General features: G+C 41.6%; 1 protein-coding gene across 2 annotated transcripts in view; it reads right to left on the reverse strand.

Moving 5' to 3' along the window:
- OSBPL11 (oxysterol binding protein like 11) overlaps positions 1–25,031 on the reverse strand; it is a 70,230-nt gene extending 45,199 nt beyond the window's left edge. The window contains exon 1 of one of the 2 annotated variants that reach the window (XM_084643414.1): positions 24,945–25,031. In XM_084643414.1, the coding sequence (XP_084499540.1) occupies positions 24,945–24,985 (41 nt within the window). In that variant the 5' untranslated portion in view covers positions 24,986–25,031. Of the gene's footprint in view, positions 1–18,992; positions 19,623–24,944 lie in introns of those variants that run through there. The other variant, XM_084643413.1, reaches the window with a different exon arrangement.
- Between the last annotated feature and the right edge of the window lie 2,472 nt (positions 25,032–27,503).

A 27,503-nucleotide genomic window follows, 5' to 3' on the forward strand; every position in this document is an offset into this window, starting at 1 on the left:
TAGAATTTGGTCTGGAAATTCAGGCATTAGCTTGGTCACAGATTAACTGAGTAATGGAAAATAGGTGGTAAAACATCAGAAAAAAATAGGGTTGTCCTTAAAGTCTTTATCAGGGTACTTCATGGATCAATATCAAGACCCCATAAAAATATATAAAAATAATGACCTTCTTGTACAATTCACTCTAAATCTGTGATATGCATATCTGATTCAGTTATTTGTAACAGTGAAAGAGTGAGTGAAGTGTTCAAAATGACTTGGGAAAGGATTTTGAGTATCAGTAATATAAACTCTACACTATCCTATTAAGTGGATAGTAACTTGAAATTGTTACAACCGTTCATAACTTATCTAAGTTGCAGGAGTAAATACACTTGGATGTAAGTATTTCTAAGTCCTGACAAGCTTCAGAGGGGTAGTCCTGTGCCACCGTATAGACTAAGACATATTGGAGCATGAGCTTTCGTGGGTGAATACAAAAGTCCTGACAATATTCTCAGGCCCATAAATAACAAAATTAAGACAACCAATCTCAACAATCATTTAATCTAGAAGACTATATTTTCAAGAATATTAATAAAATAGTTTCCACTGTATTACAGAAGATGAGTTATGTATACAGTAAAAGTATTAGCAGAATTACAGCACGAACATGGTGTAGATGTTTCACCCCAAAATAAGATATACTGGGAACACAACAATGTGGCCCAATTCCGACTGGGGCCTTTGGATACTACCACAGTATAAATATTTACTACTAAGGCTATGATTTTGGCACAGAGGTCACAGAAATTGTGAATCTAAATAAAATTAGTTAAATTCTGGAAATGGCTGTGGGAAGAAGAGGGAAGTACTTCAGCTGCAGAGCTAGGCCCAGCTTCCTGCTCCAGGTGTTGCTATCTGGCACCACTCAGGTTTTCAGTATCCACCCCTCTTGCAGCTGGAGAAGGAGGGGCAGATGGGCCAAATCAGAATGCCACTGCAACCTAGCACATGGGGTCACAACACCAATCAAATTTGGCCCCATCTACAGAGCGGCGGATACCCAAAGTTTAGAGGCATCAGGTCTCATGTCCAGAGTGGGGAGCTGAGTCCAGGAACTGCTGCTGCAGGGTCAACTTGCTCTCAAACCCTCCCCTGACCCAAACTTTTCCAAGATTTCACTGACTATATATTTAGGCCACCAAGGACATGAAATGTCTTTTCTGTGAAATGCCTTGAATGAGAAGTACATGGCTAATCTGCCTAAAAGCAAAACCACATTGCCCCTGCCAGGAATGTTGGTGACATTCCTGTGACTTTTCCTTGAACCTCTGCCGTGAAATTTACTAAAACTTCTTGTGCCAAAATCTTAGCCTCATTTACTGCTCTCCTGTAGTAGTTGTAGTCTGCCACTTTTATTATAATAAATGTCAAATATATTATACAGGTAGGCATATGTTGCAATGAAATCCTTGCACCTACTTTAGAGAAATCCAACAAGAACTCATTTTGCACTCCTCTGTGAAGCCTTTATTTTGTTTTTTGAGATTCCTCGGTGTGCAGTAACTGCTTTTACAAAATATGTCCATATATCATTGTCATAAATATAAAGGGAAGGGTAAACCCCTTTGAAATCCCTCCTGGCCAGGGGAAAGCTCCTCTCACCTGTAAAGGGTTAAGAAGCTAAAGGTAACCTCGCTGGCACCTGACCAAAATGACCAATGAGGAGACAAGATACTTTCAAAAGCTGGGAGGAGGGAGAGAAACAAAGGGTCTGTGTCTGTCTGTAGTCGTCTTGGCCGGGGAAAGAACAGGAATGGAGTCTTAGAACTTTTAGTAAGTGATCTAGCTAGGTATGTGTTAGATTATGATTTCTTTAAATGGCTGAGAAAAGAATTGTGCTGAATAGAATAACTATTTCTGTCTGTGTATCTTTTTTGTAACTTAAGGTTTTGCCTAGAGGGGTTCTCTATGTTTTTTGAATCTAATTACCCTGTAAGGTATCTACCATCCTGATTTTACAGGGGGGATTTCTTTATTTCTATTTACTTCTAGTTTTTATTAAAAGTCTTCTTGTAAAACCCTGAATGCTTTTTCATTGTTCTCAGATCCAAGGGTTTGGGTCTGTGGTCACCTATGCAAATTGGTGAGGCTTTTTATCCAACATTTCCCAGGAAAGGGGGGGTGCAAGTGTTGGGAGGATTGTTCATTGTTCTTAAGATCCAAGGGTCTGGGTCTGTAGTCACCTAGGCAAATTGGTGAGGCTTTTTACCAAACCTTGTCCAGGAAGTGGGGTGCAAGGTTTTGGGAAGTATTTTGGGGGGAAGGACGCGTCCAAACAGCTCTTCCCCAGTAACCAGTATTAGTTTGGTGGTGGTAGCGGCCAGTCCAAGTACAAAGGGTGGAATATTTTGTACCTTGGGGAAGTTTTGACCTAAGCTGGTAAAGATAAGCTTAGGAGGTTTTTCATGCAGGTCCCCACATCTGTACCCTAGAGTTCAGAGTGGGGGAGGAACCGTGACAATCATAAAACAAGATTGAACCCTTATGCGTTTCCTTGATAAACAAGCTTCAGGCCCAAACTTGTATACAGTATCTATATGGAAATGTTGATCTTTGATAGTTCTTAGCTAATGGAATTTATTTATAAACTTTGCAAGGACACCACCACCAAAGCACCTGCTCGTGTCAGACCATGTTTATCTTCACACCATCATTCTAAGTAAGGGCGGTATTACCCCCGTTACACTTAGAGAACTGCACAACAGAAGACTGAGTTACTTGCCCAACATAACACAGGAAGTTTGTGGCAGAGAAAAAACAGAGCAAATCTGAGCCACAGTCCAGTGTCTTAGCCACAAAACCATCCTTCCCTTGGAATCACTGCAGGCTGCTAAAGTTAGGCAGCTCCTTATATACAGCACTTTCCAACTCCTTTACAAACACCCTTCTGAGATAGGTAAGAATTATCCCCATTTTACTGATGGGCAAACTATACCACTCAAGTACCTTTTCCTAACAAGCCAGATTACTTCATTAGCCCACACACTCCCTTGAAGAAAAAAAAGGCGGGGAAGCCTGTCATAAATATAAAGGGAAGGGTAAACCCCTTTGAAATCCCTCCTGGCCAGGGGAAAGCTCCTCTCACCTGTAAAGGGTTAAGAAGCTAAAGGTAACCTCGCTGGCACCTGACCAAAAGGACCAATGAGGAGACAAAAAGAAAAGGAGTACTTGTGGCACCTTAGAGACTAACCAATTTATTTGAGCATGAGCTTTCGTGAGCTACAGCTCACTTCATCGGATGCATACCGTGGAAACTGCAGCAGACTTTATATACACACAGAGAATATGAAACAATACCTCCTCCCACCCCACTGTCCTGCTGGTAATAGCTTATCTAAAGTGATCATCAAGTTGGGCCATTCCAGCAGGAGAGTGAATTTGTGTGGGGGGGTGGAGGGTGAGAAAACCTGGATTTGTGCTGGAAATGGCCCAACCTGATGCTCACTTTAGATAAGCTATTACCAGCAGGACAGTGGGGTGGGAGGAGGTATTGTTTCATATTCTCTGTATGTATATAAAGTCTGCTGCAGTTTCCACGGTATGCATCCGATGAAGTGAGCTGTAGCTCACAAAAGCTCATGCTCAAATAAATTGGTTAGTCTCTAAGTTGCCACAAGTACTCCTTTTCTTTTTGCAAATACAGACTAACACGGCTGTTACTCTGAAATGAGGAGACAAGATACTTTCAAAAGCTGGGAGGAGGGAGAGAAACAAAGGGTCTGTGTGTCAGTCTATATGCTGGTCTTTGTCGGGGATAGACCAGGAATGGAGTCTTAGAACTTTTAGTAAGTAATCTAGCTAGGTATGTGTTAGATTATGATTTCTTTAAATGGCTGAGAAAAGAATTGTGCTGAATAGAATAACTATTTCTGTCTGTGTATCTTTTTTGTAACTTAAGGTTTTGCCTAGAGGGGTTCTCTATGTTTTTGAATCTAATTACCCTGTAAGATATCTACCATCCTGATTTTACAGGGGGGATTTCTTCATTTCTATTTACTTCTATTTTTATTAAAAGTCTTCTTGTAAGAAACTGAATGCTTTTTCATTGTTCTCAGATCCAAGGGTTTGGGTCTGTGGTCACCTATGCAAATTGGTGAGGCTTTTTGTCCAACATTTCCCTGGAAAGGGGCGGGGGTGCAAGTGTTGGGAGGATTGTTCATTGTTCTTAAGATCCAAGGGTCTGGGTCTGTAGTCACCTAGGCAAATTGGTGAGGCTTTTTACCAAACCTTGTCAGGAAGTGGGGTGCAAGGTTTTGGGCAGTATTTTGGGGGGAAAGACGCGTCCAAACAGCTCTTCCCCAGTAACCAGTATTAGTTTGGTGGTGGTAGCGGCCAGTCCAAGGACAACGGGTGTAATATTTTGTACCTTGGGGAAGTTTTGACCTAAGCTGGTAAAGATAAGCTTAGGAGGTTTTTCATGCAGGTCCCCACATCTGTACCCTAGAGTTCAGAGTGGGGGAGGAACCTTGACAAAGCCTCAGATGTTTTTCAAGAGACAGATTTTAGATACCTAAACAGTTATATCCAAGGATCATTAAAATGTAAAACTATTTTTCCACAACTTACTAACATTAGTCCATTTGTATTATTACTGTTGGCCCTCTGTCAAGTGACAGCAGATGTCAAAGCCTTGCAGGCCAGCTTCCTTTTGTTGGAGAAATCAGTGATGCTAAACCAGGATATATTCTTTGTGCAACTTGTTTACTTCACACTATATATAGCAGTGCTTGAACACAGGTGGTCACAAAAGGCATGCAGGCAGGCCTCATTCGAGAAACTCTGCCAAAACACCAATGCCCGGTTCCAAGGAGCAAATATGTTTCAAAAACTGATCTTAGTAAGGCAGATTAAAGCAGAGAGCAAACTCCCAAACTGCTTGCCATGGCTCTCCACACAAAAAAATAATCTAGTAAAAAAAATTAACTGATGCAACATTTCAGCAGACTGAGAAGTGCTTGCATGCTAAGAGAAAACTTGAAGACTAACAGCAAGATCTGACGACTCCCATCACAACACCTATTTATTAGGGGATAGTACATGAAGGCACCTCCAGGATCAGGGCCCCATTGTACTCAGCTATGTACGAACACAGGAAACCAGAGTCTCATCCACCGAGAACTTACATGTTGCCTTCAATTCGACTGTAACAAAGTGAGTAAAAAAAAAAAAACAAAAAAAAAAACAAATAGCAGGAAAAGGGAAAGAAGAGGGTATTCGTAGCTAATAGAAGGCACAACCCTATGTTTTTGAAAAATGTAAACTAAGTAACGGTTTTAAAAATTCCTAATTGAAAGGTAAATACCCCGATCTCACTTAACATTTGCTCATCTAAAATCTCAGGAAAAGTGTGCAGGGGCTTGCTGACTATATTAGTTTATTCCCCTTGCATATGGACTGTCCAAAAGTTTCCATCTACATAGCATTATTAGTTCCCTTTTAAAAAAGCAGGGGTGGGGGGGAAAAAAACCACCCCACTACTTCCTCTGAGGACAGGTTCCTAGAACTGTGGTGCCACACCCATGCGGTACTGGGAAACCACCCAAGAGTTCTCCTTTCCCTCCTGCTGTCTTTTGGGCATGGGTGGGACCCTATAGGCATCAAGTGAGAGACAGCAGAAGTTGCTTGATCATTTAAAGAGCATATACTCTGACATCCTATTTTTTTCTCAAAAGCTATTTAGAAGGGGGAAATAAAGTAAGATTCACTGTGCAATTCACCAGCATTTCAATAGTCAACTGCAAACTGGAAGCAGCGGTTCCTGTTCCATCATTTAGACTTGTGGCAGAAGAAGTTGTATTTTTCACACTTACTGTTTTCTGTGGCAATCAGCACATTCTCCTCCACTCAGTCAAAATACAGTGCAAGCAAATCTAGGAAACAAGTTCCTCTAGGGCAGTGGTTCTCAACCAGCGGTACACAGAGGTCTTCCAGGGGGGACATCATCTAGATATTTGCCTAGTTTTACAACAGGCTACATAAAAAGCACTAGCAAAGTCAGTACAAACTAAAATTTCAAACAATTACTTGTTTATACTGCTCTACTATATACTGAAATGTAAGTACAATATTTATATTCCAATTGATGTATAATTATATGGTAAAAATAAGAAAATAAACAATTTTTCAGTAACAGTGTGTTGTGACGCTTTTGTATTTTTATGTCTGATTTTGCAAGCCAGTAGTTTTAAGTGAGATGAAATTTGGGAGTACAGAAAACAAATCAGATTCCTGAAAGGGATACAGTAGACAGACAGTTGAGAGCCACTGCTCTAGGGTACTTAAGGAACTAACTGAAGCAATCTCAAAACCATTAGCAATTATTTCAAGAATTCATGGAGGATGAATGAGATCCCAGAGGACGGGAAACGGGTAAACATAGTATCTGTTGTTAAATATGGGACCGAATTACAGACCATCAGTCAGGCTTACTTTGACACCTGGAAAGATACTGGAACAAATTACTGATCAATCAATTTGTAAGCACCTAGATGATAAGAGGGTTATAAGGAATAGCCAGCAATCATGTTAAATCAGCCTAATTTCCTTCTTTGACAGGGTTACTGGCCTAGTGGATGGGGCCGGGAGAGGGTGGGAAGCCGTAGACAAAATATATTTTGATTTTAGTAAGGCTTTTGACACAGTCCCACATGACAGTCTCATAAGCAAACTAGGGAAATGTGGCCTAGATGAAATTACCATAAGGTGGGTGCACAACCTTTTGAAAGACCATACCCAGAGTAGTTAGCAATGATTCACTATCAAACTGGGAGGGTGTATCTAATGGAGTCCGGCAGGAGTCAGTCCTGGGTCTGGCACTATTCCATATTTTCATTAATGACTTTGATAAATGGAGTGGAGAGTAAGCTTATAAGATTTGCGGACATCACCAAACTGGGAGGTGTTCGGAGGGCAGGATAGGAATTCAAAATGATCTTGACAAATTGGAGAGTTGGTCTGCAATTAAGAAGCTGACATTCAATAAATTGCAAAATACTTCATATAGGAAGGAAAAATCAAATATACAACTACAAATGGAGAATCACTAGCTAGGTAGTAACACTGCTGAAAAGGAGCTGAGGGTTACAGAGGATCACAAACTGAATAGGAGTCAACAACATGATGCAGTCATGAAAAGGCTAATATCACTGAAGTATATTAACAGGAGTTTCATATGTAAGACATGGGAGGTAACTTTCCCCACTCTGCTTGGCACCAGTGAGGCCTCAGCTGGAGTACTGTGTCCAATTCTGGACACCACACTTTAGGTAAGATGTGGACAAATAGAGAGAGTCCAGCAGAGAGCAACGAAAATGATAAAAAAAGTTTAGAAAACCTAACCTCTGAGGACAGAGTAAAAAAAAAGTTAAAAAATTGGACATGGTTAGTCTTGAGAAAAAGAAGATCTGATGACAGTCTTCAAACCCATTAAAGGCTGTTATAAAGAGGACAATGATCAGTCATTCTCCATGTCCACTGAAGGTAGGACAAGAAGTAATGGGCTTAATCTGCAGCAAAAGAGATTGAGTTTAGAAAGCTTCCTTCCAAGAGAGATTGTGGAATCCTCATCACTGAATGTTTTTAAGAACAGATTGGATAAACACCTGTCATGGATGGTTTAGGTTTACTTGGTCCTGCCTCAAGGTGGGGGACTGGACAACCTGGGGGTGGGCAAACTATGGCCCGCCAGCCGTTTTAATCCGGCCTTCGAGCTCCAGCTAGGGAGCAGAGTCTGGGGCTTACCCTGATCCTGCGCTCCAGCCGGGGAGCAGGGTCGGGAGCCACTCTTCGTGGTTCCCGGAAGCAGCAGCACGTCTCCCCTCAGGCTTCTACTTGTAGGGGCATCCAGGGGGCTCCACTCCACACACTGCCCCAAGTGCCACCTCCACAGCTCCCATTGGCTGGGAATCACGGCCATTGGGAACTGCAGGGGCGGCGTGTGTGGATGGGGCAGCGTGCAGCAGAGCCACCTGGCCATGCTTCTGCATAGGACCCAGAGCGGGGACATACCGCTGCTTCCAGGAGCCACTTGAGGTAAGCGTTGCCCAGAGCCTGCACCCCAAGCCACTCCCCCACGCCCCAACTCCCTGCCGAAGCCCTGATCCTCCCCCCCAACCCCTCAGCCCCAGCCTGGAGCACCCTCCTGCACCCCCAAACCTTCATCCCCAGCCCCACCCCAGAGCCTGCACACCCAGCCGGAGCCCTCACACCACACACCCCTGTCCCAGCCCTCCCGCACACCGAGCTCTTCATTTCTGGCCCCACCCCAGATCCCACACCCACTCCTACACCCCAACCCCAATTTTGTGAGCATCCATGGCCCACCATATAATTTCTATACCCAGATGTGGCCCTCGGGGCAAAAAGTTTGCCCACCCCTGTGATAACCTCTCAAGGGCTCTCCCTTAATTTTTCTAGGATTCTGTAACACAAAGACATCAATAATTTGAGGACAACACAAAGTAAGCCTCTAGAAGTGCTCCAAGACACTTATTTCAGTTAAACACACTGCTTACCCCTTTCCATTTATAAATGTTTCAGGCTATAACCTACTACCTACAAGAGATCATCCCTCTTTGTTCTAAGTTCAAACTGAGAGGATTTGCTATTACATTAGATTCTAGTTCAATAACACTGCTCAGTTTTTGTAGCAAGGCTGAAATCCTAATATGTTATAAGATATTAATATTTCTGTACCCACTGAAAGCGCCAGTATGCACTGGGAGAAAAGAGTTATTCCCCCTGAAAACTTATTGTCAACAGGAATTTTAAATCAGCCCTAAGTGTTTTGAAATACCATTCTGCCTGAACTTGCAAGACAGGGAGGGAAAGGCTGCAAAGTAATACCTACTGTCCATTATATTAATGAAACTCCTTAAGTGACCACGCTAACTCTGCTAGGGCAGAAATTAGCAAACAGAGCAAAGACCCTACACCTAATGAATAAAAAGCAAAACATTGCTCTCATTGGACAGCTGTAAAATGGCCTGTTTAACTGCACTGTCATTTAGAAGGCTCTTTAGCACTCAAAATATATCTGCCAAACACAAACACACTGAAGTGGGTGTTTAAACAAGCAATTTAACTTCTGCTTACATTAATACTGAAACTACTCTGTAAATACATCTAAATTTAGCAAAGACTCCTCCCACATACACAACTATGATCATCAATTCAAAATGAACTCTAAAGTAAATCTATGGGCGACACTGGCTTACAGTATCAGAAGTACTGGAGATTTCAGAAGCCTCAGTTTGAGGCATTTTAAAGAGGCCCAATTTTCATAGGGTACATTCTCAGCACTTTCTGAAAAACAGGACCCTTTAAAATATCTCAAATTGAGCACCTAAAAATGGAGACATGCAAAACCACTAGCCATTTTTGAAAATCCTATGGTTGTCTTATCTGGCTTCTGAAGACCACCATTAAAATCATCATCAATACAGTCTGGCGTATACATCTAGATAAAATGAACTGCAAGGTTTTGGAGATGGATGTGTCAAACAAACGTCCCAAGATGCCAACATTTCAATAGTATGGTTATGTTACACAGTGGAGCACAGAAATTGTTACTGTCTCCATAGGTATAGCTTCATTATCATTTTTATATCAACAAATTTCCCTTTGAGTCTGGTACCACAAATTAAGCAATGCACCACTTCACTTAGTAATTGCAGTTTCTGATAAATATCAACAGAACATTCACTTGCTAGTCTCCTGACATCAATTTCATTCAGTTCAGAAGGTGAATCAAAGCTGCTCTACTCAGAATTACGTTACAACACAAAATTTGCTTCTATGCATTTTCTTGGAATTAAATGTCAGGCTTATTCTTGAAACCAAATAAAGAGGATTTCACTTTTAGAGTAATGGACCCTAAGCAATAATTATGCACAGAAATAGGCAAAAACAACAACAAATCTCTAAAAGAAAAGGAGTACTTGTGGCACCTTAGAGACTAACAAATTTATTTGAGCATAAGCTTTCGTGAGCTATAGCTTATGCTCAAAAAAATTTGTGAGTCTCTAAGGTGCCACAAGTACTCCTTTTCTTTTTGCGGATACAAACGAACACAGTTGCTACTCTGAAACAAATCTTTATAAAGCGTATCTAGGTTAGCACAAGCATGGCCCAGAACAATAGTTTGCTCTGCAGCTCCTATGTCTCTTTTCACAACTGCATTTCTTGCTAAACAATAGTACGTAGTAGGTCCCAGCCTACCAAGAAACATGAGAGAGTTTTCTCGTAACTGTAAAACTACCGTATCCCGGAATAATATTGATACTCTACATGGCTGTTATAGACTTTGCAGCAAACATCAAGTCATAAGCAATCTGAATAGCCTACATCTTATCAATTATGCAACCGATTGGCATCCGCTATTAAGTCCTTTCACCATCCCCTAAACCACCTTTGGAAGAATCTTGGAAGAAAGATCATTAACTGTTAAGTGCCACATCTCAGAAATGGTTCAAAATCAAGACTCTCAGATTCATTGGTTTTATTCTGTGTGTGTGTCAGCTGAAAAGCACCTAACAATGCTAAATTCATTTTACAATAAACTGCAATTTGTCTGGATACTCAGAGGATTGTTTCAAATACTACGCATGCACACCACAAAATTAAAAGTTAAAAAAACATTAAGGTTGCAAAGTCAAGCACTCAAAAGCTAGGAAATGCCAGAATTAAGGTTGCCTTTGCCATTTTAATTTGACCTCCATGATAGTGTTTAATTACATGGGGTTTTTTTTGCCATACCTCATTCAGAGTACAGAATAGACTATGCTCATTTAACAGCTATTCAATATTGTGTTTTCTCCTCCTTGCTCAATGTGTGGCCCCATGCCTTATTTGCTGTACATTATTCAAACCTTGCTCTGAAGACAGAATTATTAAATTTCCCCATGGGCTTTTCTATAGTGTGCATCACTGTAGTATCTAAGTGCTTCACAAACATTAATTTATTTTCACAACACCCTGGTGAGAGGAGAGGTATTATCCCCATTTCACAGATGGAGAACTGAGGCACCGAGAGATCAAGGTCAAAATTATCCACTAAGTTTGGATGCCCAATCTGACATGCCAAAGACCTGATTTTTCACTGTACATAGCATTATATAGTATTTTATATATTCAAAGCACAGCTCCCATTGACTTCAGTTGCAGCTGTAAGTGCTCAGAACTTCTGAAAACCCAAGCCTCAGAATCTGGATGCCCGACTTGAGAAAATAAAGAACACACAATTAATGACCACAAGTGAAAAGTTTGGTTTAAGCAATGACTAGCATCACACAGGAGTTCTGTGGCAAAAACAGAGATGGAGCCCTCCCAGTGTAGATGCAGTGTTCGGGGTATCTAGCTGCTAAAATCTAAGATGTCTCTACAGAGCATGTACACACTGCAATTTTGCAAAGGCATAGAACTTGGCCAAATTTGGGCAGATTTTCACAGAGTTAGTACACAAAGGTCACCACCTGCCAAATTTCAAGGCTCTGCTCCAAAGCATGGGGGGAGCTACAGCTTTTTCAAAGAAAGGATTTCTTAACATGGGCAAAACAATGTATTTTTCCCTAGCATCATTCTCAAACGGCTGAACTTCTCCCCAAAAATAATCTGCCTCAGGCAGCCACCTAGCACAGAAAATTTCAGTCTAAATGGTTAAAGTTTGGCAAAGTTACAAGCAACTAAAAACAGGGTCTTATAATGGAAAGCATTAGGCAACCGTAATGATAGGCGATGCTACCAGCTGCACCTATAATCTAATGTGAGGAACATGTACCATGATAGAATGCTCAGGATAAGTAAGAGTCCTGTATACATTCCCTATTTTTCAGGGAACTATTCTATTCTTTGTATGTTCTTATACTGTATACATAACTGTAATAGTCAAGTGTTTTCCTGTAGTACATTATGTGACATGACAAACATCTGCCATGCATGGTTTGTTCTCCCCAAGGAGAGAATTTCTTATGTTGTGCCTACTGGTACGTTTTGTTTTGGTAATATTTTTACTCTTAATATACATGTAGTTATGTGTTTACATTAGAGAAGACAAGGTTGAAGACCTTGCACTTGTAGTGAAAAGGTAATGAGATTTGTGACGGTCCTTGGTTCCCATGGGAATTCATTCCACAGGAAGCCATCAACAGCATAAATGATCTGATCTCTCAGAATGACATGTTAAAAACATTTCCCCTGTACATTCTATTTAGTTTTAATATCTAGTGATCTTGGGTCAAATCACTAAGACAAATATTCTACTATGATACAGTCAACAGAGCCTTTTGCACATTCCTGCCCCCATGGGTTCTACGGCCTTCACTTTCAGGGTCCTACATGATGAAGACGCTCAATGGCAGCAAGACCTGGATAACACTCTTAGCAACCACTCATCAGCCCTGACAAGCCAGTGGAGAGGAACATTCAGCACTCCCTCCCCTTTGGCCCACTTCATGTGTAATTGGGCCCAGGTATTTTTTTCTTTGTAGCAGACAGCTAACCATAGGAGTTGCACCTCTGAGTGTCTGTCCGAATTCCTTTAGCCATTCTTTCATAATCCTGTCCACTTCTTTAACACCAGCCAGGTTCACTGCTCGTACGTCAACATCCTGTGTGACCTTTCCTTTGTTCCACCCATCTAGTGCTTTAGTTCATGCATAAACATGAACATAAACTTGCCTACACTGGGGAAGTTCTTTCTGTTAGAACATTTGTTAACACAATGTTAAAGACTCAAGGTAAACAAGAAAGGTTGTGTTTTAAAAAATCACATCTCATCATATTAATAATTGTGAACCCAGGATGGACCCTAAGGTTAACCACAACCAGCTGACAATTTTAAACTCGACAGTCCTGGTCTATATTGAGTGATAAGTTGTGCTTAACTCCTTTGTTAATATGAATTACAACTAGGGCTGCCAAGTGATTAATCACGCAATTAAAAAAAATGATTAAATGTTAACACTATTAAACAACAGAATACCATTTATTTAAATATTTTTGGATGTTTCCTACATTTTCAAATTTATTGATTTCAATTACAACACAGAATAGGAAGCGTACAGTGCTCATTTTATATTTATTTTTTATTGCAAATATTTGCACTGTAAAAAAAGAAAAAAGTATTAAATGACTTGAAAAATACAAGTACTGTAGTCCAAACTCTATCATGAAAGTTGAACTTACAAATGTAGAATTATGTACGAAAAAAACTTGCATTCAAAAATAAAACAATGTAAAACTTTAGCACCTGTAATTCCAATCAGTCCTACTTCTTGCTCAGCCAATCACTCAGAAAAACAAGTTTGTTTACATTGCCAGAAGATAATGCTGCCCGCTTCTTGTTTACAGTGTCACCTGAAAGTGAGAACAGGCATTTGTATGGCACTGTTGTAGCCGGTGTCATAAGGTATTTACATGCCAGATGCGCTAAAGATTCCTATGTCCCTTGATGCTTCAACCACCATTCCAGAGGACGTGTCCATGCTGATGACGGGTTCTGCTCGATAACGATCCAAAGGAGTGTGGACCAACACCTATTCATTTCATCATCTGAGTCAGATGCCACCTGCAGAAGGTTGATTTTCTTTTTTGGTGGTTTGGGTTCTGTAATTTCCGCATCAAAGTATTGCTCTTTTACGACTTCTGAAAGCATGCTCCACAACCCATCCCCCTCAGATTTTGGAAGGCACTTCAGATTCTTAAATCTTGGGTTGAGTGCTGTAGCTATCTTTAGAAATTTCACATTGGTATCTTCTTTGCATTTTGTCAAATTTGCAGTGAAAGTGTTCTCAAACCAACAACATACTGGGTCATCATCCGAGACATCTATAACATTAAATATATGGCAGAATGTGGGTAAAACAGAGCAGGAGACATACAATTCTTCCCCAAGGAGATCAGTCACAAATTTAATTGACGCTTTTTTAAACAAGCGTCATCAGCATGGAAGCATGTCCTCTGTAACGATGGCCAAAGCATGAAGAGGCATATGAATCTTTAGTGCATCTGGCACGTAAATAATTTGCGACACCAGCTACAACAGTGCCATGCAAATGCCTGTTCTCACTTTCAGGTGCATTGTAATTAAGAAGTGGGCAGTACTATCTCCCATAAATGCAAACAAACTTGTTTGTCTTGGCAATTAGGTGAACAAGAAGTAGGACTGAGTGGGCTTGTAGACTGTAAAGTGTTACATTTTTTTTTTACATAACTGCACTCAAAAACAAAACAAACTACATTAGTAAGTTGCACATTCATAAGAAAGATTGCACTACAGTACTTGAATGAGGTGAATTGAAAAATACTATTTCTTTTGTTTACAAATATTTGCACTATAAAAATGATCATCAAAAGTAATATAAAGTGAGCACTGTACACTGTGTTCTGCGTTGTAATTGAAATCGATTATATTTGAAAATGTAGAAAAAATCCAAAAATATGTAATAAATTTCAATTGGTATTCTATTGTTTAACAGTGCGATTAATCGCAATTAATTTTTTAAATTGTGATTAATTTTTTGAATAAATTTGCATGAGTTAACTGCGATTGACAGCCCTGTAACATGGTGCAATCTCTCAGTACAAAGATAAGCAGCAACAAGCACTAAGTCTTTTCAGCCATCCCCGCTGACAAATCACGACTGACTGCATGCCCATGCAGATCCCCATGACCGAGGCTTGCCAATGCAGCTCCCAACAGACAATATTTAAACAGTGATGCTGTAACTCCATGCTGGCATGTAATTATTTATTATCTTCTAATCACAGGTGCACACTGTGCTTTACAGACTGCTTGAGTGTATTACTTTGTAAGTGGGTAAATTAATTTGTCTTCACTTTGAATTTGTTTTATTGGGTTTTTTTAAATAAAAGATTTATTAACTTTTGCACGATCCAGGGCATGAGTATATTGTGCCGTAGAGGAGATCAGTCATGAAAGAAGCAACTTCTCAGAGATTTCAAGGAGAAGGAGGTCACTGGATACATAGGAAGAGTGAGTCTGTAACAGGCATAGGGGTGACACACAAAAAAGGCACAGAGTTGCAAATGGGAAGAGACTATGGGGGAAGTGAAGAGCAGGCACTATACAGGAAAAGGAAAGCAAAAAATGGAAAGGGAAGGAGAAAGATGAGCTTTAAACAGGAGAAAGCACATACTAATTTTAACTTTAATAATAAAGGATTTTAAAAAGCCACACACATTAAGAATTAAGGCCCAAGTTTTCAAATGACTATCTGGATGCCTCAAGTTTTTGGTACCCAACTTGAGCCACCTTAAAGGGTCCCAATTTTCAAAGGGTTGGAGGCTCAGCACTTTCTGAAAGCCAGGCATCTTTAAGATGTGTTAAGATGAACACCTAAAAATTGAAGCATCCAAATTTCTAATCATTTGAAACTTTAGAGCTAAGGCATTTAACCAATAGGAAAGCAGTATGAAAACACAGGAAAGGTAAAGGTAGAAGGAGAGAGAGAGTGATGCCAATTGGTGACTTACTTCTTGATGTCACAATTCTAGCACCCAACTATGAGTTTTTTTAAGGGCATCGGTAACAGAGAAACAAAGGGAGGGGGAAGAAGAAAAGCAAGAAGGAGACAGAGGAGATGCAAGCATGCCAGCTCTAAAACAGACTTATCAGGTAATAATAATCTGTCATTTAGCCTATCTCTGTGAAAGGCGCTGTGGGCTGGCTGCTGCAAAGCAAAAGAAGTTTAGAATAATAATTGGAAATCACCACCAAAAAAAAAAAAAATCCACAGACAAGGAGTCTAAGAAGTTTTACCTTTAAACAGAACAGAGCAGAAATGATAACAAGAGAGAACAGGTAGGGACAAGAGTTAGAGTGGAAGTTACAAAGAAGTGTCGTAAGAAAACTGGCCACTAAAACTGATGCATTGAACTTCCTTACTCCTCACAATACTAGGGACCTTGACTTTAATGGAAGCTCTGGCTTATTCTCAAAAATCCAATCTTAATCAAATCAGTTACTACTAGCTATACAATTCTGATGCACTGCACAGCTAAAACTTTAGTTATAATGTTGACATAAGTATATAACAAAAAGAAAATCAGAGTTGGGAATCAAGGATCAACCTACTGCAGAGGTTAGAGAATAACCAACCAGTGCTCTCAAATACTATGTGTGCTGCAATAACTGAGTTTACTTGGTTTCCCTAATTTAATTTGCAGTCTTAAAAGGCAGACCAGTAGGCTTAAAAATTGGCATTTTGGGGGTTCAGATACTCTGGTGATGGGCATGTTATAAGAGCCTACAGATATTAGATAGATCCCTCGGGGGAGACTCTCTGATCTTTCAGATTAACTCCAACTCATCCAAACTTCACTAGAAAGGATTCTTATCAAAGTCAACCCCAAGAGGCAAATCACCTTAATTTCAAAATATATGCCTTAGCTGTTAGTTAATTTTAGATCTGATTAAAGGATGGTTTTTAAATGTATTTCTTGGTCTTTCACTGCCTTACACATTTTTCTTCCTACTCATAGCTTGAAATGCAAGAATGTTGAACTTTTTAATCTCCTCAAAACTTTACTCCAAGACATCTGGGAGCAAGGCTTTTGTTTGCTGTGTCCATTGCCTTTTGATTTCACTTACTTCCTGCAATATTCCTCTAAAGACTGCATAGTCAGTGTGCATTTTTAAAATGCAGAATATATATTTCTTTACCTTTCAGCCACAAGTTATTCCACGTCCTTAATGCCTGCACATCTGCTCAACAATAGAAGTAATCCCCATGTCAAGGTCAGTAAAGTTACTTTACAATATATAACCCATTACAATCAAATACTGTTCTGTATAAAAAAAGGTGGATACAAGATCTAACCTATTTTGACTAATATTTAAAATGTAATACTTTAAATGTAATGCCATTTAAACGGTCAGTCACTTTCTCAGTTTACAAAAAAAGTCTTACAAACAGCATTATTCGCAAAAAGAAAAGGAGTACTTGTGGCAACTTAGAGACTAACCAATTTACTTGAACATAAGCTTATGCTCAAATAAATTGGTTAGTCTCTAAGTTGCCACAAGTACTCCTTTTCTTTTTGCGAATACAGACCAACACGGCTGTTACTCTGAAACAGCATTATTGTTATTTAGAATTTTTATTACAATAGCGTGTAGGAACACCAGTCAAGGATCAAGGACTTACTGTACATATGTGTAACAAAGATGGTGCCTATCCCAGAGAGCTCATAATCTATGGGGGGGTGGGATTTGGAGAGGGGGAGAGAGAGATATTAAATGGCAGAAAGGGGAATATGAATGCAAAACAAAAACAAAAAAAGAAGAGGAATTTCACAGCAAACATAGCACCCAAATCTACTGAATTTAAAAAAAAAAAAAAAAAAATTCCCACCCTGCCTCCACAACCACTGAATTTACCTTTTACAGTTTAATTTGTCAGGCACATTGGTAACATTGTTTTTCTTTTCTTTTAAAAATGGCATACACTTACTGTTCAACTGAATATTTATGACATCAAAGGTCTCAACATTTGAGAGAGAAAAGTCTCTGCATTTTGTAGGGGGAAGGAGTAGTTTCCACCTATCATCAGTCACTGAAAAGTATGCTGTTTCACTATAAATTATAAAGGTTTTAGTAAAACTCTGAAAGACACTGCCTGGTCAAATTTGGCCTGTAGTTTAAGTTTTGGGAGGAAGTGAGGAGAAAACAACCTTTTTCGAAAGTTAAGACAAATAAAAATGTTGCCATGTTTTGATTTTTTTAAAAACCAACAAACATTTCCTTATAGCATTTGCAACTCAAATATTGCAGCTTTGTGCTAATGCACAAGAACTTGAAAATGTAACTGACTGGAAACTAACATTTTCATTGTCTAAGCTGACAGAAATGCAAAAAAGTGAACAGCATAAACACTGAATAGTTGATTTAAAAATAATTTAATCTGAGAATACTATAGCTTTAATACTATAACTAATATAGGTTAATATTTCTAACAAGCTTTGGGAACTAAGCATCAATATTAATACGAGCCTAAATAAAATACAGACGCAATATAATTAAATCCATGGCCATGTTATTCCATGCAAATGGAATGACTAGGTGTGATTTTATCTCACTCTTCATAGAGTATTACAGTACTGTTGACAACCATTTTATAGAGTAAGATCAAAAGAAGCTTTACAAGTGGAAGCCAGCAACATCCTTGGTTTCCAATTGCAACAGACAAATGTCACAAATGACATGTTGTTGCCATGAAACAGAGGTATAAAATTTCACAGCAGCACAAATAATCTAAAAGTTTTTTCTCTGTGCAAGACAACTGATTTCACAAAGGTGACTTCTCAATCAAGAAAATTAATTCACTTAGTAGAAACAAGGAACTGATTAGACAAGTTCACTAACCACAGAGTTACCTTGTAAACCCTAAATATCAGGGTAAGATCCGAAACAACTCAAATAATTAAAAATCAAAGAAGCTGAAATGATTTGGGATTAATTTCCATCTCTCTCATAGTAGTCTCTCTAACTTCAGCTTCCTGATTTTATTAATTATGCTAATAAATTACAACAACGGATTTACATGGAGTAAAAGTGAACATATCGTCCTAAAATGAGATGACAAATGAATAAGTATGTAGGTCAGTCAGATTTACTTGAGATCTTTGCTTCTGACTTCCCATTCTGTCTCCTCTCTCCAGCCTCCCTTTCTCTCCTGTTCAGCTCTGTGTCTCCGACCTTTGAGGTCCTGGGGACTATCCTCCCCGCAAAGGAAGGCTGGTTCCCCCCACGTTTTGTCCCCTCTGGGGTTACAGTATTACATCACAGGGCAGTCGGGGTCTGGAGGGAGGCTGATACCCCAAGCGAGATGCACCTGGGAAAGCAGGATACCCTAAATAGCTCACACAAGGGATCCCCTTCACCCCCTTTCCTTAGGGGATGGTCGCCAGGCCACCAGAGCAGGACCTACCTGTATTGCCAGCCCTTGGTGCTGCCGCCCCGGCTGCCGGGGCTCCTGCTGCTGTTCTGGGCCGGGAGCGGGATCTCCAGCTTCGCTTCGCTCTCGGACACCCTCATGGCTGCGGCCGAGGCCGACTCCCCACTTTGCATGGCACCGTTTTTAAGCCACCCGACCCAGGAGGAATCCGAAGGGCCCTACGCCCCAGGCGCCGCTCCCACAGCACCCCGCAGGGGGCAGCGGGTCTCCGCGGGAAGCCGGCGACCCAGGCGCGGGAGGGGGAGACTCTGGCCCCGGGGTGCAGCCGTCACCGGGGCAGAGGAACCGGCTGGAGCTCAGCAGGGAGAGGGCGCGGGGCTGCTCCGCTCCCTCCCTGCCGCCCGGCGCTGGGCTCCCCGTGGCACAGGCTCCGCTCCCTGGCTGCGCCTGAGCCACCGCCCACGCCAGGCCCCCGCTCCGGCCGTGGGGCTCGGCCGCGCCCGCCTCCTGTGGGCTCTAGGTCCCGCCCTCTCGCTGCTCCCCACCCACCGGGGTCCGGCCTCAGCGTGCGGCGGACGGAGACACAGAGCCCGCTCGGCTGGGCTGGGCTGGGCCCGGCCCGCCGCCGCCGTCCTCCCTGCGCCCAGAGAGCGCCAGCGCCGCCTCCCCTTCCGGGTCAGCCGCCCGGCGCGGGGAGGGAAGGCTCGGCTGCCATCTTTGTCACGGGCATGGAGGGGCGAGGCGGGCCGCCTCCCTCCGTCACCTCCAGGCGGGCCGTCTCCCTCCCTCACAGCGCCCGCGGTCCCGCCCTCCCCAGGAGAAGGGGGCGATTCCCTGTCACGGCAGCAGCCCCAGGCAGGGGTGCTGGAACAAAGCGTATCCTGGGGTTAAAGAGACCCATTGAACCAAACCGTATGATGGAAGCCCTGGGACAGCAGCCACCCCAGCACCCCCACCCTGGTACTGCCCCCCCAGGGGAAGGGGGCGCCTCCCTCCTTCACAGCAGCTCCTTGGGGCGAAGGGGGACGATCCCAATCTGGGACAGGAGCCACGTCTGTGGGGAGCGGTTTGACGGGCAAGGGGTTGGAGAGAGCCTTTGCAGGGTGTGTTTCAGTCAGGCCCTGAGACGCTCCTGCATTCAGGGTGCCAGGGCAGGGTGGAAACCTGCTTGTGGGAGTCTGGAAGCCAGTCCTGTGGAAACATGCAAGCTTGTCCCCGGGTCATGTTGGGGTTCCAGCCACGTCAACACAAACAAGTTTAACCTGCACCTCAGTCTGCTAAGGGTGGCAATCCTATCTATGGTACTTACCCAGCTCCCCTTGTCGCAGTATCTGAGCGCCTCAGACTCTATAGTATTTATCATCCCCACACCCCTGTGAAGTATGGAAGAGCTATTTATCCCTATTTTACAGATGGGGATAAAAATCACATAGGAAATCTGTGAGAGAGCAGCAACTCCAATCCAGATCTTCCAAGCCTAAGCAAGTGCCCTAACCACTCGCCCTTTCTTCTGCCCCACTGGGAGAGGGCTACAAACATTTGTTTTAAAAGTTACAAATAGGGCTATACCATAGATCTGGGGTGATACCTGTGTGGTAAACTGATTACTTGACTGATTAATTTGATAATCTGACTGCCTGACCTGCACTCTGCCCTCTTTATCATCATCATCATGGGATGCCCTTTCTGTTCTGGTCCTCTGGATTTCCTCTTTTAAATCCCTCCTGCCCCACTTTTATAAGAGCCCAGTCACATATGTATCAGTTTCATGAATCTCTATGGAGAGAGGGGGTTGACTGTTGGGAGGGTCCAGTAAGGAGAATTGGAATTGGTGTGGAAGAAAGATAAGGGATGAATAGGGGAGGGAAGGCAGGGCAAGGAGATTTAGTGTATGTGGCTTTAATAGAACAAAGCAAAAACAACAATGTAATTAGTAAGACTTGAGACTATTAGCATCCAGATCACTTTGGTTGGGAGATCTTTGTCTTTTTAGATTGTATCCCCATTCAGGGCAGGGAATGTGTCTTCCTCTGTGTTTGTACAGAGTATAGTCCAACGTGGCCACAATTCAGACCTGGTCCACAAGGCACCACCATAACAAATATTAAATATTAATAAAAAATATTGTCATACTAAAATGCTGCCATATTCTCAGTAAGCCGCATGTGATGGAAAACCATTGTGGGGTGGGGAGCATTATTTGAGAGGGCATTGTAACAACCAAACCTCACAGACCTGATGGCAGGTGTTTTGCTCATATTTGTGTTCCAAGGCTGTCATAGCACAAGGAAGGATGCAATTTATTCAAATGGTATAACTGGGGAACAAACCCCACACCTTCTAATCAAATCAACACATGGCTTCCCACAGAAAAGGTTTGTTTGTTCAGCAGTGACACACAGGTTCTTAATCTGGTTCACCACCTCTGAATGAGCTGAAATGTGAAGGTATCTGGAGCACTGCATGTATCTGGAGCACTGCATCCACCCAGGCATATTTTGTGTGTGTCTTTTTTTACTGTACATAGTATGGCATTTTTCAAATACAGTTCTGATTCAAATTAATTCAGACAGCTCAGTGGCATTTGGATTTCCAAGGATTAAGTAAAATTTGAGGTTTTATAACTAAGCTAGCTATTATGTATGTGTAATCCACTTCTGACCCATGAATAGAATCCAAATAGCTCAAATAGCTCCACTCTGTTACAGGCCCTGTAATGCTAAGGGTTAAAGGACAGTCTCCCTTAGTTCAATTAGTCGAGGCTTATGTAGCAAGGGTTTCTGTCCCTGTTGCTGCTGTAAAGTTGAGAATGGCCATGGTATACAGGATAGCAACAATCGTAAAACCCTAAGTGGCCCCTGATTTGTTACACTGGCGTGAGCACTCACATTTAAACCCCTCTGTACCCTAGACATTTAAGGGCAGCCTCTGTCCAATGGGGAGAATATGTGCTCTCCCCTCATGTTTGTTGTATCTAATTGTTGAGTCTCTTCTTACACTTAGAGCAAAAGTTCTTTGAGGGAGTGACCATATTTGTGTGTGTGTACAGTTCTAGCACGCTAGGTTTGGACTTCTAGGCACTACAGCAGTACAAAGAATAGTGATGGACTAGCTAGTATGTATGTATACAACTCCTCTAATGAATAGAAAAACTACTTAACTGTATCATATTCTGCCAACAACTAACAGAGATTCTCCTTTAGCTCTGTTGGTAAAGGTCTGCTCTTTTGCAGTAGGAGGTTTTGAGTTTCATCACTGTGAAGTCCCAAATGGCCATGCTATGTAGCACAGTGACAATCCTAAATGTCTACAAATGTGTTATGCTATTTTAATTTTATGAGTGCAAAAGAAGCACCTGAACAGTTTTTTAAAATCACAAAAAATTACTCTTTTCTCACAACCAGCCAAATGGAATTCTTTTATCCTTTCCAAATCTTTTTAACAAGATTTTTAACTACTTGTTTTTTCAAGCCTTTTTTAACTGGTCCTTTTCTTTTTCCCCCCATCCTGATGTATGTCCCGGTAATACTGTTAGAACGAATACCTTAAGTAATGTAATACAGGAAGAGACTGTAAATCCTTGGGACTGGGTTCCATATCTATACAGTGGCTAGCACAAGGGGGTCATGACTCTAATAACCGTGTCTTTAGGCACTACTGTAATATAAACAATAGAAAAAAGGTGATGGTACCCTATATTTCCAGGAGATAAGGGTCTTAAATTCTTTCAGAGCTACAGTTTAAAATAAAGGTCAGCATGTGGGCATCAAGTGTTTAAATTATTTTACCCTCAAATAAAAAAAGATCCAAATTGTGAGGACAGATTAAATAAGGGCTATCAGTTGTTACATTCTTCAGCCTGGCAACAGCATTCTGGCTGGTTTTTGTTTACCTTGTTTCCCTTTCAGGTTTCTTGTTACTGTTTGTTTGAGAAAATTAATCTTTTCTTGTATGGTTTAGGAAACTCTACATATATAGGGAAAATAGACAGGAATATGCAATCCTTTAACCCTGCCAACAAAAAAAGCTAAAATTAAGTGCTGTTCTTACTTGGATGAAGAGCTCAATATTGTTTCAGATCTCTTGAGTTCAAAGGATGACATTTCTTTAACTAGATATCTTCTGTGGTATCTGTCAAAGTCACTCTTCCCACATCAGTTTAGGTAATGGGCCTCACCAGATTGCAACCCTTTATAGAACACTCTTCTAGCCCTGGCTCTGACCTGTATTCTCTTTTGGGGGAAGCCTTTTGCTTCAAAAAAAAAAAAAAAAAAAAAAAAAAGAAGAAGCTATTGTTTTTGTTGATCAGTTGGTGCCCTCTAGTGAATGAGGGATGTTAAAGAAAATTGGATTTCAAATCAAGTACTACACCTCGAAGTCAAGGTTGATAATAGTGAAATAACAGCAACAGTTCCCCTTACAAAAATAAAGAACTTATGAAGTGGCGGCAGAATGAAAAAGCAATACCAGACCATTAAGAGACTCAGTTTTTCTCCACAGGACAGGTAATCCCTGGGAACAGACATCTTCCTGTAAAAAGGCAGCAACCATACCCACCCCTAAAAATAGGTCTAACTCAGAACTCCTATGGCACTGTATGTATATGTTATAAATGTTTAAAATACTTGAAACACATGGCTGCATAGGCTACACAAGACTAAGGATATTGTGGGACCATTTATCCCCTCCCAAAAAAATTCAGTACACAATTCTATCCCCTTAGAGCTGAAAGAGACACTTACCACTAGCAGCTCGCTTTATACTACACAAAGGCACTCTTGGGCCATGAGAATATCGGTGACATTCATAACATCCTTGCCTAATGAGGCAATAGACCTTCACTAGCATCCAGTATTAAAAGTGAAATTCTAGAACTTTTGGGGCCAAATTCTTTTCCCTCACCAAAAGCCTGAATGAAAGGACCCAATGTGAGGGCTCACCATAGTAACTGGGGGTGTGATTCCTCCCCCAGAGCTGAACACAGACTGAACATATTGGGGCAGGAAGAGATGCAAAATTCCCTTGTTTTGTCTTTCTGCAGCCTCACCCCTCACTACAATAGAACCAGGCTGGTTTTACTGCATTTTTGGCTTTGTGAACCCATGCAAAATTGGGCTGGGGGCCATAGAATTTCCACTGAAGAAATTCTCTGCCAAAAATAGCCCTCTCGCTGGCCCTGCATTATAAGGAAAAATCTTGTATTTTGACACAGGCACATACTCGGAAAATTTTCTGCAACATGAAACACAAGAATTAAGTCAGAAATTTCATGTCCCTGATTCATTTCCTTCTGTTGTGGGCAACTGTTACTGAAAGGAACACAGTAACTTTTCACCTCTTTCCACTAGGCCCTTAGTGCAGGTGCAGCAGCAGTTACAGGGATGCTAATTCTGCCTGCAATCTGTTACAACACAAGAGTAAGGCAGTTGCTTCCTCCTAGGGGTATCCAGGACCTCTCAGAATCAGGCGCTGGGTTATAAGAATATAAATAAAGTATAGATTTGCTTTCATACATGGTCAGTTAAAAAAAACTAGTTAAGTTGTTTACTTATGTCATTACTTGCAGTACCATGGAGTTCCCTAATGTGGCATTAAAGAGATGTACAATCCCATAGCAGTGCAGGTAACAATATAACTAAAATAACAAATAGTCATCTTCTGTTGTCACACATATTAAATCAAATTTGCAATGATTTGTAACCTGGTCATTACAAAAATTACCCAGGTCTGATCCTGTTCACTCACTGACTTCATCTGAAATGAGCAGAAACTGCGGGTTCTCCACACCTCTCTGAATCAGCTTTTCCTACAGTCCTCACTGGGGATTAGCCACATTCAAAGTTTTAAGTTTTTAAAATCAGCTGAACTTCAGTTATTTGTGACCCAAAAAGTCTTATTTAAAAAAAAAAAAAAAAACAGGCAAGATATTTCCCAATACACCCACAACAGCTGAACAAATTTCTCTCCAGTTTAAAAACAAATTACCTTTGGCTGAGACCAAGTTTAAACAGCCTGGCTAATTGCATTGTGTTCTCCTCCAGTAGCTGGTCCACACAGAAGAAAATGGTAGAAACCTATGCTTTGGTGCACGTGGTCCTGGTGAAGAAAAGAAGCTACTCCACCTTCCTCACACTGAATTTTTTTCCCATGAGTACTAGTGAATTAGATAGTTACTCATTGATGAGAAAATGGGTGGCAAGATATCATTGTTATAGTGCTCTTGCCTGTGTTTGTAATCTTTGCAATGATTGATCAATGACTGACTATTAAGGTTAATCACTTACTCAGAGCAACTGGCATTTGGTCTATGAATAGTCTAAGAACACACATTTCTTGCTTCTTGTGACTCTCTAGCTGATGGCTATAATTAAGTAGAAACTGAGTGCAAGGGGTATCATTCAGAGCAATAGCACAAAATCTGAAGGGAAAATATAATTAAAAGAGCAGCCTTGCCTCCTAAAATAACCTGCATACCAACTGGTATTCCCTGCCCCCATTACAAAAGTAGCCAAGTCATAGAATCATAGAATATCAGGGTTGGAAGGGACCTCAGGAGGTCATCTAGTCCAACCCCCTGCTCGAAGCAGGACCAATTCCCAGTTAAATCATCCCAGCCAGGGCTTTGTCAAGCCCGAGTCAGTGTAACACAGAGCAGAATTTGACCTATAGTATTTTAAATTGCTGAAATGGCCAGGTGGAATTTCTAGGTTTCTGACCTTTATACAAACTAAGGGCTTGGTTTTATCGGATATTGCTAATTCCCCATGTAGCTTTAATAGGCCAACACCTTTTGTAAATTATTTGTAATGGTTAGTAGCTACCCACTTTCTCATAATTTCCTCACTTTTCTTTCTTAAACCCAACCTTAGTCATATAGACGTAGGGCTAAATGCTGCTCCCATTTACACTGGTGTACATCTAGAGTCACTCAATTGAGTATGTAACTGAGTGCCATGGCCGAATTTGTCCAGAATTTGGCAGCAGTTCACTCTGTGTATGAAACTTCCCTCTTTTCCCTATTCCCCTTTCACCTCCTTCAAACTCACGTTCTGCAATATTTCCAGTTCTGCTTAGCATTACTCATTGCCACACTCTGTGCACATGCATCAAAGCATCAGCACATGAGCCTTGCTTGAAAATATAAATGGGACTTATTCAATGTGCTGGGAAGCTTTGGTACTGAAGCCCGTCCTTCTGTAGGATTTCATGCTTGGCAACTTAAGTAGCTCTCCTCACAAAAAAAGCACAGTCTAAGCAACGGGCTGTGCCTGTGCCTAAGGGTGTTATGCAGAGACTGGGGGGCAAAATAAATCCTTCCTCCAGCCTATGGAACAGCTACTTCATAGCTGCTATTGCAGCTTCTGAGGTAACTGCTTTCCCACCATGTGTGTATATGTTTGCAAAGGAGGTTTGCTGCTGGAACTACATGATGATGGGTCTCACGTTGATGTTAAGGTATGAGGACTCAGCAAACACTATAAGTGAATATCTATATGCAAGGTCAGACAAAAGTGAGAACTACAAACATGATGCAGGTGGGACAGACAAGACCATCCATGATCATTGTAGGCTGTTCATGTTTTTCACATAAGGTGTTAATGCACTTTCATAGAACCTCAGGGTGTCATCTAATCCAACCCCCTGCTCAAAGCAAGACCAATTTTTGCCTCAGATCCCTAAATGGCCCCCTCAAGGATTGAACTCACAACCCTGGCTTTAGCAGGCCAATGCTCAAATCACTGAGCTATTCCTTCCTTTCCTTGAAAGGCAGCGGGGCGGCGCTTCCGCCTAGCAACGAGAGTGTTGGGGGCGTCGCTAAGGAGGGGGAAGCTGCCGGTGCTGGACAAGGCAGAGCGAGCGCTGCGGGTGCGAGGCCGCGGAGCCCAGATCAGAGAGAAGCCAAACAAATTCCTTAGCAGCATCCAGAAAACTACTACAACTCACCATCTGAGCCTCAAAGGACCGGAAAAGAACCAGACACTGCACAGCAACTGGGAAGGAACTTCATTATTTAAAAAACAAATTGAAACTAGCTTATCTCCATATATAGAAGAGAGTCCCAGCATTGATGACTTAGAAGAAAGTTTGCAGAAACTTAAAGTTCAGGTGGACAGTTTGGCCTCAAGTCTGAGTTTTGACCCTCATCAAGATTATGCCATAGATTCTGGCACTACAGTCAACTCGAGCACTTTTAATTCTACATGGCCAAGATTTCATAATGGGACCTATGCGGAGGCAGACACTGGAGATTCACCAAAGCAATCTGCAGAGTCAGAGTGGTTTCTGAACCCAAGACATCTAATCAAACCATTGGGAGAGTATCCAGCACTAACAAGCTTAGGCCTTCCGACATTCTCCACATCACCTGTCAACCGTGTGCCAGGGCTCCTGGGGAGTGAGATTGCAAGTAAGAACTATGTGCCATCACTGGATCTTACACATACAGAGTCTTTCCCAGTGAAGCTTGGTGCTCCTCATGTGATTGGAGTCAGATCATCGTTGCCCCCTAAAATCCCGGTGCAGGATCGCTCTCCTGAAAGGTCC

The sequence above is a fragment of the Lepidochelys olivacea genome (assembly GCF_965140295.1).
Source record: "Lepidochelys olivacea isolate rLepOli2 genome assembly, chromosome: 11".
NCBI lineage: Eukaryota > Metazoa > Chordata > Testudines > Cheloniidae > Lepidochelys > Lepidochelys olivacea.